At 23.3% G+C, this 20,076-nt stretch overlaps 1 protein-coding gene across 2 annotated transcripts in view; it reads right to left on the bottom strand.

The window, feature by feature from the left end:
* Nucleotides 1-1,253: 1,253 nt before the first annotated feature.
* The window catches only part of LOC126901603 (kinesin-like protein KIF12), a 31,823-nt gene continuing 13,000 nt past the window's right edge, over nucleotides 1,254-20,076 (bottom strand). For both annotated transcript variants that reach the window (XM_050678190.1, XM_050678191.1), the window contains 9 exons: nucleotides 19,904-19,998; nucleotides 18,858-19,002; nucleotides 17,938-18,056; nucleotides 17,311-17,415; nucleotides 12,451-12,568; nucleotides 11,522-11,735; nucleotides 8,267-8,354; nucleotides 5,432-5,514; nucleotides 1,254-2,285 (listed from right to left, as the gene is read on the bottom strand). In XM_050678190.1, the coding sequence (XP_050534147.1) occupies nucleotides 1,931-2,285; nucleotides 5,432-5,514; nucleotides 8,267-8,354; nucleotides 11,522-11,735; nucleotides 12,451-12,568; nucleotides 17,311-17,415; nucleotides 17,938-18,056; nucleotides 18,858-19,002; nucleotides 19,904-19,998 (1,322 nt within the window). In that variant the 3' untranslated portion in view covers nucleotides 1,254-1,930. The remainder of the gene's footprint in view (nucleotides 2,286-5,431; nucleotides 5,515-8,266; nucleotides 8,355-11,521; nucleotides 11,736-12,450; nucleotides 12,569-17,310; nucleotides 17,416-17,937; nucleotides 18,057-18,857; nucleotides 19,003-19,903; nucleotides 19,999-20,076) is intronic.

The raw sequence follows: 20,076 nt of genomic DNA, 5'->3' as shown, positions 1-20,076 counted from the left end.
TTTATATACTACTTTCATTTGACATACTTTTTTTTTTAAATCGTACCATTTCCTTTAATACAGGGGGGGTTCAAAATATAAAAGTGCATATAAAAAGTAGAACAAATCAATATACATTTTTTTCTATAGATGCTTACCAAATGGGTAAAGACATCCATTTGGTATATTTTTTTATAAATTTAACCCTTTACCAGCCCACAGAGGGGGATTCAAAATAAAAACTTTTTCACAAAAAATTAACTTTTTTAATTTAACTTTTAAAAGTGTTCCGGAAATACTTACACTTTTATATATATCTTAAATTAAAGCTGATGTAATGTACTTTATTATGGAAAAAAAAAATTTCGGACTTTATTTTGTCTTCATGGTGAAAAAGGCTACCGTATTTAATAATATGCTATTTTTGTGTTAAAGTTCTTGGTTTTGTATTTTATTTTATTATAAAGGGATTATACTGATTTTCATAAATATTATATCAATCTAATTGACATAGTATAAAAAGTTAAACATATTTTAATTTTTTTGTTTCTTTGAAGTTGAGAAAAATAACTTTAAAATATGAACTAGCTAAATTTCCATTTTTATTAAGTGACGAATGCGACGTATGGTATCTGAGACGGTAACACTTGCGTCTTTCACGCCTGTGGCACTGAATTTTTTCTTAATTCTTTTTTAGTTAGAAAAAAATGTTTAACTCATTTGATATTTATCGCATTTAGATTCAATAACTTCAATAAACATCAAGGATCCCATTACTATAGTCTTTTTTCTTGAGAAGAAATTCATATTAATATTATTTTACTATGTGGTTTTTTTTTGTAGCTATTATTTATTTTATCAGCTCTCACTTGACCTACTTTTTTGACAAATATTTTTTTTTAATTAAACACTATCTACAGATTTGCATCGAAGTGTTTTTTACGATAGTGATTTTAATCACTGTTAGATATCATATATACTGGACCCAACTATGCCACGACCCTACTGTGCCTCCACCCCACTGTGCTGGGTTTTTTTTGCATTAATTATATTTATAGTATGTTTAATTATAATATTTATATAATATATCTACATAATATTGACTTAACTTTGTATGCAAGTGAAATTTCTAGGTTAAATGAAGTTGATCAATAATTTTTAAGTCAGAAATAAAAAATATATATTTTATTTTATATATCATAATATATATTTTATATTAAAGTCATAAAATGTATAATTATCTATATACGTTTAAATAATATAGTAGTTAAAACGTTATAATCTAAATAATAATTTCTATTCGATAAATTTTGTCATAATATATATCAAAACTTTACTGGGCTGTAATACCCGAATTTTATCGAGTTATTGAATCCAACTGTTGCAATACAATACAAGTTAATTATTAGGTTTTTAGGAATCTATTCGTTTCAAATTATGTAATAATAGACAATAAGTATCACCCAAATAAAATATCTGATTACATATATTTGTTAAATATATGTAATAAATATATTCATTAAATTCGAAAAAAGGACGAATGGTCTTTTAACAATTCTTTATTAGGTATAAAACAATATAATTCATAGAGATCAAACTATTAAAATTAATTTTATTATTTGTTGTATTTTATGAATTATAATCAATTAATAAACACTATCAAAGTATATAGAAAATGATTAAATTTGAGAAAGTTAAATGAAAATACATAAAATATGTTTTTTAAAAGAAAAAAATTGTGTAGACATGTCTTGAAGTCAATATTGAGTGATTTTAAGTTCTCTTAACAAATTGATATTTAACTTTTTCGGGTCTTGAAGTAAAATAATTGAGGTTTTATGTACTACGTTAAAACAATGATCATTATTTTACATTCAGTGTTTCTTACTTAATTTATTTTGTGGGTACAATGGCTTATTTTTAATTATTAAATTTTCTTAAGATATCTATACTAATGGCCTGCAGCAGTAGCTTTAATTGATGAATGTGTACTACTATGCTTGAAGTCGTACAAACGAGGAGACACAGGACTTCCAAAAGGATCATTGATTCCTTCAGCACTACTGTTCCGTCGCTGACGTTCCCGTTTCTGAATGTCACCATTTGGAGACTCACTATGATTATTTGCAATGTTAGGTAACCTGAATTGGCTGGATCGATGTTCACTGTAGCCACTTGTAGCACTAGCTCCTAAAGGAATGTCGAAGGCTTGTCGGCTAATAATAGAAGCTAATGAGGATGCAGCTGAATTTAAGCTATCATCAATTTTGTATACATGACGTGGCTGTTCAATTGGGGTTGTTTTTCTATAAAAATAATGTCTTTTTTAAACTTTGTAAATATAAATATATATTTTGAATATATTTTATCCACAATATATTCTAAAAATGCCGACTACTAATGACTGATGAATGTTGGAGAGAGATAACCCCTCTATACGGAGTGATTGATATAACATTGACTACTACTAGTTATCTTCCAAAATAAAAATAATTTTGAGAATTTTTTTGGTTTATTGAAGTAGTATTTTTTTTTAATTTATATTATAAAATAACTACTCAATTTAATCATACCCGATAATAAAAAAAATCTAGCACAGTGAGGTCATGAAATAGTTAAGAAAAGTATAGATGATATCTAACAGTAATTAAAATCACCATAAAAAACACTTCAATAAAAATCTATAGATAGTGTTCAATTTTTAGAAGGTATTATTGAATTATTCCAAAAACAATAAATATTTAATAATATAGTTTTTGTAGTTTCTACGGAGATCTTATAAAAGTTATAAAAATGATATATACAGGGTGATTCTATTATTCTAAAATATTCCATTCCAAAAGTAACTGAACTTCTCCCACACCTTCGAACGAAGCGATCACCCGCGGGCGTAATGGGGTCAGGGTGACAGTGAGCACTTCCATCTACGACCCCAGACCCCACTCAGTCGGCTGCGAGCAGCGGTGTGATATGTATGTTCCGCACATTAAAGCTCTGTGAAGAAATCTCGTCGAGATTTCAGTGGTGCTAAAAATAAAGTTGATATCCTTATGAGGAATAAGGGATGAATTAAAAAAAAAACTTAATAATAAATAAATTGAGAAATATATAAAATTAAAAAATACCAAAAAGATTTTCATAATATAATTATTATTTTAAGAGAAATCGTATGAAGATAAGATTGGCTATTAAAAGAATCACCATGCATTTTGTTACCTTAATTTATTTAAGTCATTGGTAGTTAAAACATTTATAATTAAGGCTTCTTAAAAAAAAAATTTGTAAAGGGGGAGTAGTTATATGATGTAATTACGACCCCCCATTTATACCACTGGACTTCAAATATAAACATAATTTATTAAAAAAAAATATAACACGAATATTTGTTCTTTTCATATTTAATTTTATCATTCAAGGACTTTTTTTAGTTTCGATGTTAAGCTGAGAAGGTTTTAATTTTATCATGATGTGATTATTATTATTTTATTTTTTTTGTGTTTGTCACTACTTTTTCTCAGCTCTATTTCGACCGATAATTTTCAACGATACGTCAAAAGATCACAAATCGTATCTAGTTAAAGACATTGTCCTTAAAATTGAAAAATTTCTCCTCGTTTCCCGTAAATAACGGAATCTCCAAAAAATTACAATTTAAAAATCCATAATTTTTGACATTTTTAAAACTTTTTTTACTTTAAACTTCCATAACATTTTGAATAATGGATGAATAAAAAGACAATATTTTATATTGATACCTTATTTATCTATTATTTGGTATATATAATTTGAAGATCTAAACCTTTATTTGCCCACAGAGGCTTCAGATAATAACAACTTTTTCAACTCAATTTTTGAAAATAAACATTTACATACATCTGAAATTATAGTTTATGTAATAACTTTATTAGAAAAAATTTGACCTCTGAAATTTTCCTCTTCATGGAAATGGCTATCGTATTTAAAAATATGCTAGTTTTGTGCCAAAATACTCAATTGTATATTTTCAACTTAATATTACTATAACTTAGAAGTAAACTTTTCGACATTACAATGGAACATTTTGGATAGCATAAATGTTTCAGCGACCTCAATAAGCACTAGAATGTAACATAGCACCCAATCTGATAACATTGCGACGTCAATGAGATAATTTTGAAAACAGGTAAGATAAAATAATTAGACTGATAAGATATTAGGAGGAAGGTACGAAAAAGATACGAGAGATTAAATTAATAAAAACGATTGGGTTGGGTTGCGATACAGTGTGGACGTGGCATAGTTGGGACAAGTATAGATGATATCTGAGAGTAATTAAAATCTCTACCATAAAAAACGCTTCGATGCAAATCTGTAGATAGTATTTAATTTTAAAAATTGGTGGATTATTCCAAAAGCTACATTATCTCCTATTTCCTTATTTATATCCTGATTAAGATATAATATAGTATAATAATATAATATAGATATAATATTAAGATATTAAGTATATCGAATGAAAGAGGGATTTAAATATTATTTCTCATAAAAAAATTGTATTGATCCATACACTTTTCAATAAGTTATAGCATTATTAAATTAATAATGTAAAATATAAAATCGAAAATTTTTACACAAAAATTGCATTAGGTAGCCATTTTCACCACAAAGACAAGTCCAGAGGTCAAATTTTTTTTTTTCATAATAAAAAATATTTTAACTATTTATGGTAACTATTTTCACGGTGAAGACAAAATTAAGTCCGAAATTTTTTTTTTCTATGATAAAGTATATTACATTAGCTTTAATTTAAAATATTTATAAAAGTGTCAGACTTTCCGGAACACTTTCAAAAGGTATTTTTTTGTGAAAAAGTTTTCATTTTAAATCCGCCCCTGTGGGCGGTAAAGAGTCAAATTAAAAAAAAATATATATATGAAATGATAGAAAAAAATACAATGCTTTTAAAAAAAAAACATTATATTGGTTTGGTCATTTTTAAAAAAGTTATGACAGTTTTAATTAAAAAAAATTGAAAAATGACGAAAATTAGTGATGTTTCTTTTTGTAATTTTTTAGGAGATTTCCCTCATTTACGAGGAACGAGGGAAATTTTTTTAAATTTTGAGGGTAATGATTTTGATTAGATATGATTTGTGAACTTTTGATTTAATAAAGATAATAAAAATTATTTATATGTCAAAAATGTTACATGTAAGATTATTAAAAATGATTATGTAATTTTGATATTAAAAAAAATAAATGATATTACCTCTACTTTTTATAACAAAAAATATAATATTTACCTTAATATTTAGCCTAATATTTCATATCTTATAATTTGGGTTTACTATTGGCGGATATTATTCCACGATTTTCAATGAATCTAGCTATATTATTTATTCCAAAAATAAATAATACAACCAAATCAAATTATAAAATTCGCTATTATAATAATCAAAAAAATGTTCAATACGTTTTTCTAATTCCTTTTTTTTCTGTTTTTTTTTTGTAGGCCGCCGGTAAATCTCTTTCTGTTCTTTCTGACATTTGATTCTCCTACAATAAATATGAAAATATTATTGTTTCATATTTGTAAAAATAGATTTTATATATTAATTCATTTTATATAAAAAATTTAATGTAATAAAAGTAAAAGGAAATAAAATAATTAGATTTAAATGTATGAATATTTAAAAAACTTGAAATGTTTTAATTAAAATTATTATTGATATTTAAAACGAATAGTTGAGATTAAAAAATATATTTCAATAATATTAGCCTCAAGTTGATCATATATTTGTATTAGTTTATTATTATTCAATATTTTTTAAACATATTAAAATCTTCTTGTAATACTCAAATTATCATTGAAGAAAATTTAAAAAGTCTTCAATTTTAGAAATGGGTATAGAATTAAAAAAAATGCTCAACTTGCAATATTTAAATGAATTAATAGTAAATCAGTTACATTAAAACCGTTGGCAAGTTTATATAAACTTTAAAATAAAGAAGAAATTTAGAAAATATTTGACGAACAACTGTTTTCTTGTTATATTTTCAAAACATACTGCTATTAAATATATTGCCTGGAAGTACTTAAGCAAAAATTAAATTTTTCAAAATTTGTATGAATCTTGATGATTTATCTGAAAATATTTTTATGAAATAAAAATTTAATAAAACATTTGATTTATTGTTGCATAAATGTACTTTATTGGTTAAATATAAACAGAATCAACCATTTATAAAAAAAATAAACATTAGTTTTTTTTTGTGATTTACTGTATTGCACAGAAGTTAAAAATATTTTACTAATAATTTCATAACATTATCTATTAATAGTGATGTGATTATTTTATAATAAAACGCGTTTTAACACATAGCTACAAACAATATAGCCAAGTGAAATAACAATTATGAATGAAGTTAAAATAAAATAATTACACTTTCCTTCATTCATAATTTTTGAAATTAAACGTATAATCGTTTATTACTAAATATTCAATAGAACGATTGATCAAAGTTAATAATAGAATGTATAATTTTCTTAGGTTACTTAACTTTCAATTTGAGGATCATTATTTTAAAAATTAAACTATAAAGTATCGAAACTTTTAAGTGCAGCAGTAAAATAATATACTGTTTATATACAAATTGATCTTTTTTTTAGTTTAGATTGTAAAAACTTTAAACATCATGTAAATATCTGAAATACTTTTAGTGTCTTTAAACGACACTAAAAAAAACGAGTAAAAATATTTTTATGGGCATCAAAATTACTTTATATATGTTGTAATACAATAAAAATTATTGACTTTTGGTGTACTTTAGAATTATTTATTTTTGAGTAGTTTTTTTAAAGATATATTATTACAAATAATAATTATATTTTATTGCTTAACTTAATGATGTTTATGGAAATCTGAAAAATTATGGCTTAAACTATTAGTGCATATTACAGTGTAAACGTAAAAAAAATAGGCAAATAACTATACGTATTTATGTTTTGCAATAGTGTTTCGTTTAGGGAAATGAGTTTTGTCTAGGTTAGACCCTTTGAGTTCTATTTTGATAAAAATGTTTGTTTTGTGAATAGTTTTGTTTAGGCTAATATAAAGTAGTCACAAGGGTGCATTACGAGTTCTAAATTTCTCAGGGGTCTAAATTCTGTATGCTATTGACTTGTATAACTAGAAGTATAACATGAAGTACACCTATGAGTAACGAGTCTTTATTTTTTTTTATTTGAACAAAAGTTTTTATTGAAAATTGAAATCATTTAATAAGTAAAATTACTAAATCAACTTGAAGTTTAATTGATGATTAATAGATTTTTGTGAGCATATTTAATCATAAGGTAACTTTTTTAAATAATTGGTCAAATGTAAATAATTTTTTTTCTTACAGTAATTTCTAAGCTCACAATCAAAATTTTCATTACAACTGAATAATAAAATTTTAGCCTAATTTTTTCTCCCTTTATTTTGACATATTAAGTTTTAGACGCAATTTATTTTTCCTAGGGAACTTTAAGAAAATAGGATATTAAAAAGTGTTCTAATATTGATATTTTTAATAAATAAAGTTAATATTTTTATTAGCACAAATTCATACATTTTTTTTGTTTAATCAATTTAGTTTTTGTATCTAAATATTATTATGCTAACTAATAAAAATGTACCATAAGATTATTTTAACTACGTAATGAGTGGTACTTGAATAATTTCATTAGTAAACCAATAATCTATGAATCTAATAAGTTTTAATTAGAAAATTATTGTTGTATAATTGAAGAATAGTTAAATAATTAGTTTCTTATTTTTACATCCAATTTATTTGTGAGTAAAGAATAAATTAAGTAATTAGTTTTATACCTAGAAAAGTTGAAGTTTATCTCTAATTATGTTTTTATTAAAATAGTTAAAATTTAAATACTATTAATAATACAAATTGATCACTTGTGGCTAATATTATTTAAAATTAAAACCATATTAATTAAAACCAAAATATTTAACTCAACTATACGTATTTCAGCAAATATGTTACCATTATCAATGCTAAAAACATTGTGTGTGTAGCATGTGTATTATGTGTACGATTTTTTTGTCATTTTTTGTGATTTTTGAATTTAATATTTTTAATATAGTTTTAATTTAAACTAAAATTAAATACTGCCGTTGGATAAATTATAAAATAATGCAGAAGCATAGTTCTAATAATGTTCATTTAATGAAGCAAAATGATTTCGAAATTTGTTTTGAATAAATTATTACAAAATGTTTATATTTTTATCTTGTATTTAAATTACCGTAAGTAGATTACTTTTGACAGCATTCGTCTCAACATTATCTACATATTGGCCACGGGCTGGAATAATCGGAGATCTTATACAAGCCCTATAAATGTTTTTTGCTTTAAATTTCAATGATAAAAACTAATTTAATTAAATTTGTGTTATGTAGTGCTCACAGATATTCCTTGTAACGTAAAGTGCTAATGTTTCTTTTTGTTACCAAAAAGTAGGAATATTATACAACTTGAACATGTTAATAATGTAATGTGTAATTATTATACCTTATTTTAATCTTAGTGCAAAATACAATTTAAAAGCTAAGTAGTCGCATAAAAAAAAATATGTGAACACGCGCTACATTATGATTTTTACACATTTAATATAATTAACGTGCAAGGATGTAAATACTTTTTTGTTACATCTAATTAATATTGTTATTTCTTATTTAAATCTATAATAACTTTTATAGATACATAAAAAAATGTGTTAAATAATACATACCATGTAATATTCATTAATTTTCTCAGTTTTCTCTAATTTTTGTTATCATCAATTGTCATTTTTTTGTATTTAATATGTTAATACATTTCATATAGAATTACACTCTAATTAAATTAACATTAATATTTGTAAGTATTGAATTATGCTATTTAAACGTTTTAAGTTTAAACATTTTTTGCAGTGTTCTCAAATTGATAACATTATTAAAATTACGTTAATTTTTTATACTAATAATCAATTTTATTAAATTCGTTTAACTAAAGGTTAAATGAAGACTTTAGTTTTATAATGCAAGTAAATTCATTCATCATAAATGTATCTAATCCCCGATGATCGTATAAACAAACAAATTAATTGTTTTTATACATTTTATTGCAGGAAATTTCTTCTAAGGCTCAAGTTTTTATATTTTATCGAAATTCTGTGTAAAATATTAAAGTGTGATCTATCATTTTGTGTTTTTAATTAAAGTAAGAGTTTCTTATACTAACATTTTTCTTTAGAACTTATTTATAAAATGATTATTTTTAAATCTTAAAAAAAATTTTAGTAAAAAAATGATTTTTTGTGAATGCAAAAAATAACACAAAACACATTTTTAATGATAGACTTATAGTTTAAAAATTGATTAAAAAAAAGTATTTAATGTTATGTAGATCATAAATTATATGAGTTGTCAGTTAGATCCGGTCCACTCTGTATACAGAGTGATTTTTTAACATAACCCACTCAATTACTTAAAAAAAAAAATAATTTAAACATTTTTTTTTCTTATCTTTAGTTACACATTATTCTTGAATTATTATTTATGTAATACTTTTCCAGTTCATCCCTTATGCTTTGTAAGGAAATCAATTTTGTTTTTTTAAATGGGAACACGTATTTTGAATTTAATAAAATATTTGAGTTTTTAATTTAATAGTAAATGGCATAAGAATTTTAATAAAATTTTAAAATTTCAAATTTTTTAACTAATATACAAGTATAATACACAAGAGATTACAAATACATGTAGCTAATTGGATTTTTATGACGTTACTATCATAGTCACAGAGTGTTTATTGTCAATTATGACTATCAATAGATATGCTTTCTGTATTGCTAATTTGTGTATTTATAAACCTATAACAATGCGCCTAACTAATATCGCCGTCATAAAAAACCGATTAGCTTCCTGTATTTGTAATACCACGTGTACAATTTTCACTCAAAATTTTAAATCTAATAAACGAATAGATTTATTAAAAATTCAAATGCCATTAACTATTAAATTAAGAAGTCAAATATTTGATTAAATTAAAAATATATGTTAAAAAAAACAAAATTGACAAAAAGTCAAAGAGATGAACTTGAAAACTATGACATAAATAATAATTTAAGTATAATATGTAATTAATAGTAACCAAAAATTAAAAAAAAAAAATGTTTAAATTATTATTATTCTATAAGTAATTGATTGGGTTATGTTAAAAATATCTCCTTGAATATGCAGAATGGTACAGATCTAAATGCCAACTCTTATAACTTTTAATATAATTAAAATTTCAATGTAATTTTTTTTAACAGTTTATGCAGTCTTTTATTTTATTAGAAAAAACATTTGTTTAAAATAAATTTACATAGCGTTAGTATAGTTGAAAGAAGTTACCCATTGGTAATACCTCAACTAGTCTTAGTTAAAGTTGTGATTTTATTATGTCAAATGGTCTCGGTTTCAGTTGAGTTGGCTTTAAATCTATTTGATGGGTGTCAGGTTTTTGTATCCTTAAACTCATTAAAGGCCATTTTTTATTATTTATTTTAATAATAAAAGAATATAGTTTTTTCATTTTTCAAAGTTAAAAATTAAAATAGCAGTTTTTAAGAAGTTTTTTTTACAAAAAAATGTCATGGGTTTATATCAAATTTAAGATATATATTTCGAAAATTGTTAAAAAAAATTTTAAGCGAGATTTTAATTGTATCAAAAGTTGTCAAAGTTATAAATTAGATCTGTTTTTTTGTATGTGTAATGTGTCCCGCTATGTTCTTACATCTTTCAAACTTTTAAACCAGTAAATATTTTTTAAATAATTTTGACAGTTTTAGACTACATTAAAAACATTTTATTATTATTTGTTTTTATTTATTATTTTTTCAAAATTTTAAAATAACCCTTGTTTTAGCATTATTCTTCTTACAACAAATTTTTTTAGTTTAATAACAACTAAAGGATAAATCTTGTTAATTACTTATCCTAAAGTTGTTACAAACCTATCAAAATATTTTGTATAAAATGAAAAATTGTATTTATATTAATGATAAAAATCAATATTGCTTTAAACGTAGTCCACAATTGTAATGAAAAAAAATGTAACGCAATGTATTTATTGGTTCTAAATGTTATTAAAGATGTCAGAACATGTAGGAACACTCTATATACTTATCTTACTATTTTTTTTTATGGAATAAGTTGTTTTGATCATCAATATTATAATATTTTGTAAATATTATTTTTATTATTATTGTAGTATTTATAGTATTTGGTAACGTTGTAAACATTAAAAGACATACATGAACGTGTTTTGTAGAAAAAAATCACAACAACAAAAACATAACAATACACAATAAATAAAGGAGAAAAGGAAAAAAATTAATCAAGCGAAAGAGGTACACGAAGATTTATTGCCATGTCACTAAACAGAGAAGACCACAACAAAAAAAGACTTAAAGGCATAACAAGTAAAGACGATCACAAAAACTGCAATTTTTATTTGTGAATGTATTTACGAGTTGACATCTTCAAGTTTCTTTAACAAACGTTCGTTTTCCCGGCAAACTATTTCGTGATCCCTCTGCATTAGGTCTCTGGAGTTGAACAGCTCAGCGTTTTCCTTACGTAACGCTTCATTCTCATTTGCATAGTGTTTGACCAGATCTACGAGTTCTTTAGGGTCCATTTGTATCAACCGATCCATTTCCATGTTGTGTGGCATTTTTACAGCTTAGAATAATATAAAAAAATATTATATTAGTAGACTTACAAACTATTTTTTTAAATTTTTTGTCGTACAAAAGTTACATTCACACTGAAAAGTTGTATAACTTTTAATTTCAAACCCAAACTTTAAAAGATTAAAAATATTATTTTTAATGTTTTGTTGATAAACAGACATATTTTTTCTACAAAAATATTAATATATTTAAAATATTATTGAAATATTTTAAAGCTTTTAAAACTAGAATTAGAAAAATGAATTAAGGTATACATGTTATCTCTCTTTAATTTTGAAATACTGGATTTTACTTAATAAATAGACATGTTAACTCTCAACGCTGTTGGTTGATTTCAATCTCATGGTTTGCATATTGACTAACATTATAATTTTTGAGGTAATTAGATTAAATTTAACAACAGATAAAATAATATTGATGTTTTACGGTAAAATATAGCTCTGTAACAAAGCAGAATTACATAATTGACTTTGAAATGTTCTTTATTACCTTTAAGGAATATAATACATACGAATGAAAATGACAGTAATGTGGTAGCGTGATTCATTGGAGAAATTTTCTTGGTATAAAAAATAGAGTGTTTTAAAAATAAACCAATAAAATGTTTGTGATTGTGTTTTAATCTATAGCTTTCAATAATTGAAAGCTTTATCCAAAAATAATTATTTTTCTTGAATGGTAATAATATTAAAATGAACACTTACTATTAATTTTGGTAACTGATGCTTTGTTAATATCTAAAACCTTTCGTAAATGATCATTTTCGTTTTGAAGTGCTTCTACCTCTCGCCTCAGACTCACTATCAGTGACTCTCGAGGGTCCTATAAATTATTACGCAATAATAACTTTAGTATAGTTTCTATGTATATTAATAGAAATTATAAACAATATATCCATACATATAAGAAGTTTCAACATTTTTCTTTGAACTTTAATAGTATAATACAATTCAAATTACTAAGAAAACATTTTAATAAATTAAAAATTGTGTTATTTTAGGTAAACTAATATAGTTTTATCTTTGAATTGCTAATACTTTTAAGTGATACAGTTCAACAGTAAAAAATATAGTATAATATTTAATAACTTTATATATTTAATAAGTTTACAGTATAGTATAAAATAACATTATAAAAAGCTTTTGATGTTTTGTATTATTGTAGTAATATATTAAATTCACTCTTGACATCTATAGGATAACATCTATGAGAATTGCTGTTTATTTATAAACATTTAAACATTTTAAAAAAAGGTTTGGAATAAAAAATTTGAAATAAATCTTTAGTTTAGCTAAAAAAAAATTTAATTCGTTATAATTGAAATTGTGCTCAATAACATTAATGAAGTATAATTAACTTAAATATGAGATAAATTGAGATAAAAGATAAGATGGTTGATGAGATAAGCAATCTGTGTAGTATGATTTAAAATCTTTTTTTTAAATCTCTAACATGATGTATGATAGTCCAGCAAAATGAGAATAAATTTTTGTGTGTCTGTCGCTACTTTTTCTCAGCTCTCAACGGACCTGTTTTTTTCAACAATACACTAAAAGATCATAAATCATATCTAGTTGAACTTTGCCTATAAATATTGAAAAGAATTCTATCATTCCTTGTAAATGGGGGAAATCACCGAAAAGTTAACAATTTTTAAAATTGTTAAATTTTTACTTTTTTTAACTTCTTTTTTTATAGACTGCAATAACTTTTTTAAAAATAAACGAATAAAAAAAATTAATTTCTTTTATAAATATCTCAGGTATTTCTCTTTTTTTGTGTATTTTTATCTTTGAAGGTATTAGTCTTACTATGATGTGATTTATTTTTTGTGTGTCTGTTACCACTTTTTTTCAGCTCCCACCGAACCGATTTCTTTCAACGATACGTCAAAAGATCACAAATCGTATATAGTCAAAGACATTAACCTCAAAAATTAAAAAAAATTCCCTCGTTCCCCGTAAATGGGGGCATTCTCCAAAAAAATTACAAATATAAACATGGCTAATTTTCGATATTTTTTCAATTTTTTTACTTAAAACTGCCATAACTTTTTTAAAAATGATCAAATTAATATAACTTTTTTTTTTATATATGCATGATGTCTGTACTTATCATTTAGTATATATTTCTTATAAATTTGCCCCTTTACCTGCCCACAGAGGGGGATTTAAAATGACAACTTTTCACAAAATATTAACTTTTTCAACTTAACTTTTGAAAGTTTTCCGGAAAGTCTGACACTTTTATATATATTTTAAATTATAGCTAATGTAATATACTTTATCATAGAAAAAAAATTGACCTCTATACTTGTCTTCATGGTAAAAATGGCTACTGTATTCAAAAGTATGTTATTTTTCCGTTAAAATTCTTGATTTTATATTTTTTATTTTTAACTTTATATTGCTATAACTTATTGAAAATGTATCGATCAATGCAATTTAAATAGACATTACTATTGAAATATTCAAATCTATATTCTGTTTAATGATAGCTAATAGTATTCTATAATATATTGATATTCAGTAATATTTTTAGTTTCACCTATGATTTCGTCTGCTGATGTGTTGTTAAAGTTCATTTTAACCTAAATTGATTAAGGTTATTTTTTTATACATAAATACCTGATTATTACTAATTATTATAATAAGTAACTATTTCAGTTAATTAGCAATCAAACCTTTTTTTAAGACACTGTCTGATTTATTACATTTTTTTATTTATGTTGTTCAAAAAAATCATAACGTGTAGTTGTAATATTAATTTTTTTTTTTTGAAGAATTTTTTTTTATAATACCAAGACAATTGTTTTAAGTATTTTTTATGGATAGATCAAAAACTAATTTCGAAAAAGTAATCTTTAAGTTGCATAGATAAGAAACTTGCATTAAATAAAAAAGAAATATAAATCTTATTTTAAGTAACTATAGAGATTATTTGTTTTCAAAAATTCGATTAACAAGCAAAATTAATTGTAAAAAAAAATTATATATATTTTACATTTTTTAAATTCGTATTTTTACTTAACAGCTAAATTTTGTTTCAATTATTATAACTGCTATCAAAATAATAAAAACTACATCAATAATTGCATAATTATTATTTTACTCAACTAGTACTTCAATTATATTTATCATTAAAAATTAAATAATTAAATTATGAATTCAAGTACGAGTACGTTTACGAAGTTTGTCTAAGACCTTGTGTAAAAAATTAAGTACTCATTAAAATTAATTACACTAGAACTATTCAGAAAATGACGCATTTAGCTTTCCGAAGAGCAGGTGTTCTGAATCAAGTTAGGTTGATGATAATTAGTTTACAATAGGGGCTACATATTTAGCAGTAAACAATAATGAAACGCAATAATTATTGAAAATAAAGCTTCCTTTTTTATTTATGTTTTCTGTATCTTTTTAAACAGAATAATATTCATTTTCTTTTACATAATGTATATGACACAATTACAATAAAATATTATTATTTTTAAAATAAAAATTAATTTAAATATTCACCTTGTGTCAAGTGGAAGTTTAGGATAAGGGTGGTCGAACTCAAGTAGTTGAGATTAAGGTGAGGAAGAAGAATAGTAAATATGCTTGTAGTTATTGTTATTTTTTAAATTAGTAAATAGTTTTGTTTATTCAAACTCTTATGTATAATATTTAACCTGGAATTGAATAAAACTATAAAAAGATAATTTGATTTTTGGAATAAGTTTTTAGTTAGACATATAAAATAAGAATGAAAAATACATTATTCAATCCATTAAATTTGAACAGATTAATTTAACCCATAATTTGTTTATAGATAATCGATATTTTATATAATATTTAAAAATTTGTTTTTTTTGTTTTGTTTTTCGTTAATTCAGTTTATTAATTTTGATAAGATCGACGGACTAATAATAAGTAGAGTTTTTAAATTTAAATATTTTGTTTCTTAATAGTTACAAAGTGTCTAATAAATTTATAAATTGTTGATAATTTTAATTAGTCAGGTGATTTCATTCGAACGATATAACTATACCAATTACACACAAATAGGATTTTTTTTTAAATTTTTTAAAAAATAAATATTGTTAATTTTTTAAACTAAAGATAACCAATAAAGTTAAAAATAATAAAATTCGATGATAATCCGAACTATTAAGCGCTATAAAAATAAATTTTAATATATCATAAAATTCAAAACAACTGTCATTTTTATGTAAATTAAATAATAATTTAATAGGATTTCGGAAAGGTGTTAAATTTGTATTTTTATTTTTTAAATCATTACGCCAAACAAATTATTTCTGCTAATTTTAAAAACTTTCAAAATTACTTTTAAGCTATTAATTAAATAGATAAAATCACCTATAAAAAAACCCAGCACGGGGGGTCACAGCACAGTGGTGACGTGGCATAGTTGGATCAAGTATAATGATATCTGACAGTGATTAATATCACTATAAAAAAAACGCTTCAATGCAAAACTTTAGATAGTGTTTAATTTAAAAAAATAGGTGTATTATTCCAAAAGCTACATGATCTGCTAGTTCCTTATTAATATTCTGATTAAGATAAAGTATGTTGAATGAAAAAGGGATTATTAAAAAATATTATTTCTCATAAAAAAATTGTATTAATCCATATATTTTTCAAAAAGTTATAGCATAATAAAGTTAAAAATGTAAAAAATAAAATCGAGAATTTTCACACAAAAATAGCATTCGGTAGCCATTTTCACCACGAAGACAAGTCCAGAGGTTAAATTTTTTTTTTCCATAATAAAGTACATTACATTAGCTTTAATTTAAGATATATATAAAAGTGTCAGACTTTCCGGAACACTTTCAAAAGTTAAGTTGAAAAAGTTCTACTTTCTACATGTATTTTTAGATTTGAACCCCCCTCGTATATAGGGAAATTTTTTAAATTTTTGATGGTAATGTCTTTGACTAGATACGATTTGTGATCTTTTGACGTATCGTTGAAAGAAATCTGTTCGGTGAGAGCTGAGAAAAAGTGGTATCAGACACAAAAAAAAAAATAAATAAATAAAAAAATAAACACATCTTAGTAAAACCAATACCTTCTCAGCTTCGCATCGAAGCTAAAATGTTCACTGTTACGAATAATATTTGTTACAAACAATTGAAGGATGTGTTTATTGATATGAAATTAATCAAATAAGATTAGTTTATTAACATAGATTCCAAAACCAAAATTTTGTAATATGAATATAACAGTAGCATATTTTGAGTTTATTGGAGTGATAAAAAATATAAATTTATTGTAACATTTGGGCTACATCTCATAAGGCCTTCCATATACTATTTGTACTTAGATGAGTACATTATTAAATCTTAAACTATTTGTATTTTTTTTATTGAGAGTTGATAGTTTTATGTTCAGTGTAAATAGCCCAACTATGGAATCTAATAGACTAGTAAGGATTATTACATAAATGTAAGAATGTAAAAACAATATAGAAATAATTATGACAAAACAAGTTAAAATTTGTTTTAAATGTAATCAGTTAAGTGATAAATGACGTTTTATCAAAAGCATCGTTACCATTACTATAACGGGTTTGGCTTTGATTTTTTTTGCACGAGCTGCATACCTTAATGTGCTTAAGGTTTCACTAGTATTTGAACGTGCTGGTGAAACACAAGCTATCTGTAATATAAAAATAATAAAATGGATAAAATAATTTTTTTCTTAAAATCGGGTAACTAAAAATATTTTATTCTTTTAATGTGCACGTGCTATTACTTGTGTACTGTTTTGTATTTTTGTAAACAAGTGAATATGTTTACACACCTGAACCCATTTTGAAATATATACGTTTTATAAAATCGGAAATAAAGCGTTTTTATTTACAACTAAAAACAATAAATAAGCATATACGGCAATGATACACTTTGTAAACGTACACAGTAGAATTTTTAGTAGTTTAAAAACAAATAAACGCTCTTTGATAACTTATTGATGCAACCCTATTAAATGATATACATACGGGCATAATAATAATAACAAATATAAGAGTCAAAAGTCAATAAAATTTCCATGTAATTTTTACCTTTTATTTTTTAGAAAAGGAGGTTATTTTTTTTATGTAAAAGTATAATATAATATATTGATGAAATACTTAATTAGTAAATAGTATCACGAAAGAGTGTTAAAAAGATCAGTATTTACCATAAGTGTAACTCCAGTGCCAGCTAAACTGTCGGATAATAGTTTTGTAAGCTTGCTATCTCGGTACGGTATATGACCTTTGCGTTTTTTTGGGTCACTTAATGATGCTATACAATAACCTTAAGAAGAAAAAAAAGTTTGTTAGCGTGACTGATGGTTTGCGCTTTGATATATTTTTTAACGTTTCCTCTACTAATAAGTTAACGGTCTCTATGCTGTTAGTTTGGTATGCCATTCTATAATGACACATGTTTTTATACAGGTTAAGTGTAAATCGATCGGTTGGTCAGTAATTCTTTTTTTTTTTGTGAAATAAAGAAAAAAGCCTCATTATTAATTCAACGACTAGTAAAGGTCAACACCCCAGGGTTATATTATTTTTACTTAAAGACATGTTATTGATTTCTAATTTTCTAAGTTTTAATAATTTAACATAAAAAATTTAAATAAAAGTTGCCTAGTTTTAATAAATTGTTATAGGCATCTATATAATTTCGTATATACAAAAATTTAAAAAAAGTAAAATGTTTTTAATTTAAATTTTAAAAACTTTTTGAAGAATTAAATAATAAAATCAAATTAATATGAAATTTAATTATTGGTATCATGGAAAAATGTTCAAAAAAAATACACGTTATGAAATAGATATTATATGTAATCAAATATTTCACAGTACTTGTATATATTAATATTTCTTAAGTAAAAAAAAATTTAATTGATTAATTTTTTTTATTAAACCTTATTTACACTGTTTATCAATTAATTCATTGATAAATTGGTAAAATTAAAACTTTTCAAAATTATTTGGTTCATTAAAGTAATATGTTTTTAAAATTCATTTGATCACTCACAGTCCTAATATTTTACTTAAATAGTATTTATGTTTAGTTAATTTTAATTTTAATAAATTATGTTTTTACCTAATACCATTAAACTTTTATTTATATTATTTGCTTCTTCTAAAGTTTTTCCTTCACTCATTGTTTTTTTAGTCATTTCACTGCCAGCTAAGTCTATAAAATTTATTTTACCTTGTTTTGTTATAAATACACCATCCTCAGATATCTAAAAAAAAATATTAATTAATGATTTAATAATGGTATACTTCAATTAATTAGGTTTTGTTTCTTGGGTGTTATTGTTCTATTTACTTGGGTCAGTTTTAATTAAGTTGTTTCTAAATAATGAAAACACAATAACTAAAATTTATATTTCATCTTATCATAATTAAGGAGACAGAAACAATCCTTATCTATTGAATAATAATGCAATTAATAATTATGCTGTATAAACATATAGTTATTTATAAAAAAAGTATTGTTTGATTTAAATATTTCTAAAAAGAATGTTTCTATATTATTTTTTAATTACAACTTATTAAAATATATATTTAGATAAACTGTTTATTAAAATTTAAATAGATAAAAATGTATGTTTAACACTCAACCAAATGTCGAAAGTGATTAAATAATAATTTAGTATATTATAACAATATATGTTTATGAATGACATGTTATTTTGTCTTTGTGAATTTTATTATATTTTGAAATTATAATGAATATGTTTTGACACTTTAAAAAGCATTCATAGTGAAATTAATAATATGAAAAAACGAAATATATGTGTGAATGTTTATTGAATATTAGTATTTCCAGGAAGCACATTATTTATTTTAATAATATCTTGTTAACACATTGTTTTAGAAAGTTATTTAGTATATTTGTAAATAATCTTTCTTTTTTATTACATAACTTTTAATGTTTTGTCTACACATTGTATAGACAATAAAGAAACTACTGTGTATCTGCAGAATACAGGTACAATAAAACTTAAAATAAAATGGTTTCTACAAGTTATATATTAAAAATTGTTGAGATATAACAATTGACTAAATTATTAATAATATAGTCTATTAACAATAATAATGATTAATTTATGTAAAATAAATTATAATTAAAATGATCACTTGTTGTTCAGATGTTATGTATACTGTTAACATTGTGTGGCTTCTACTGGAGCAGTCATTCATATTGTGGCTTCCGACAGTTCTATTTTTCATACCTGCCACATACATATTTTAACTAATTAAAGTAATGTTTAAAAATTGATAGTTTAAATCAATGTACAAAACAATATATT

This window comes from Daktulosphaira vitifoliae, unplaced genomic scaffold (assembly GCF_025091365.1).
Source record: "Daktulosphaira vitifoliae isolate Bord-2020 unplaced genomic scaffold, ASM2509136v1 Scaffold_3, whole genome shotgun sequence".
NCBI classification, from domain to species: Eukaryota; Metazoa; Arthropoda; class Insecta; order Hemiptera; family Phylloxeridae; genus Daktulosphaira; species Daktulosphaira vitifoliae.
Note: the sequence above shows the minus strand (reverse complement) of the source record. Positions and strands in the feature narration are given on the sequence as shown.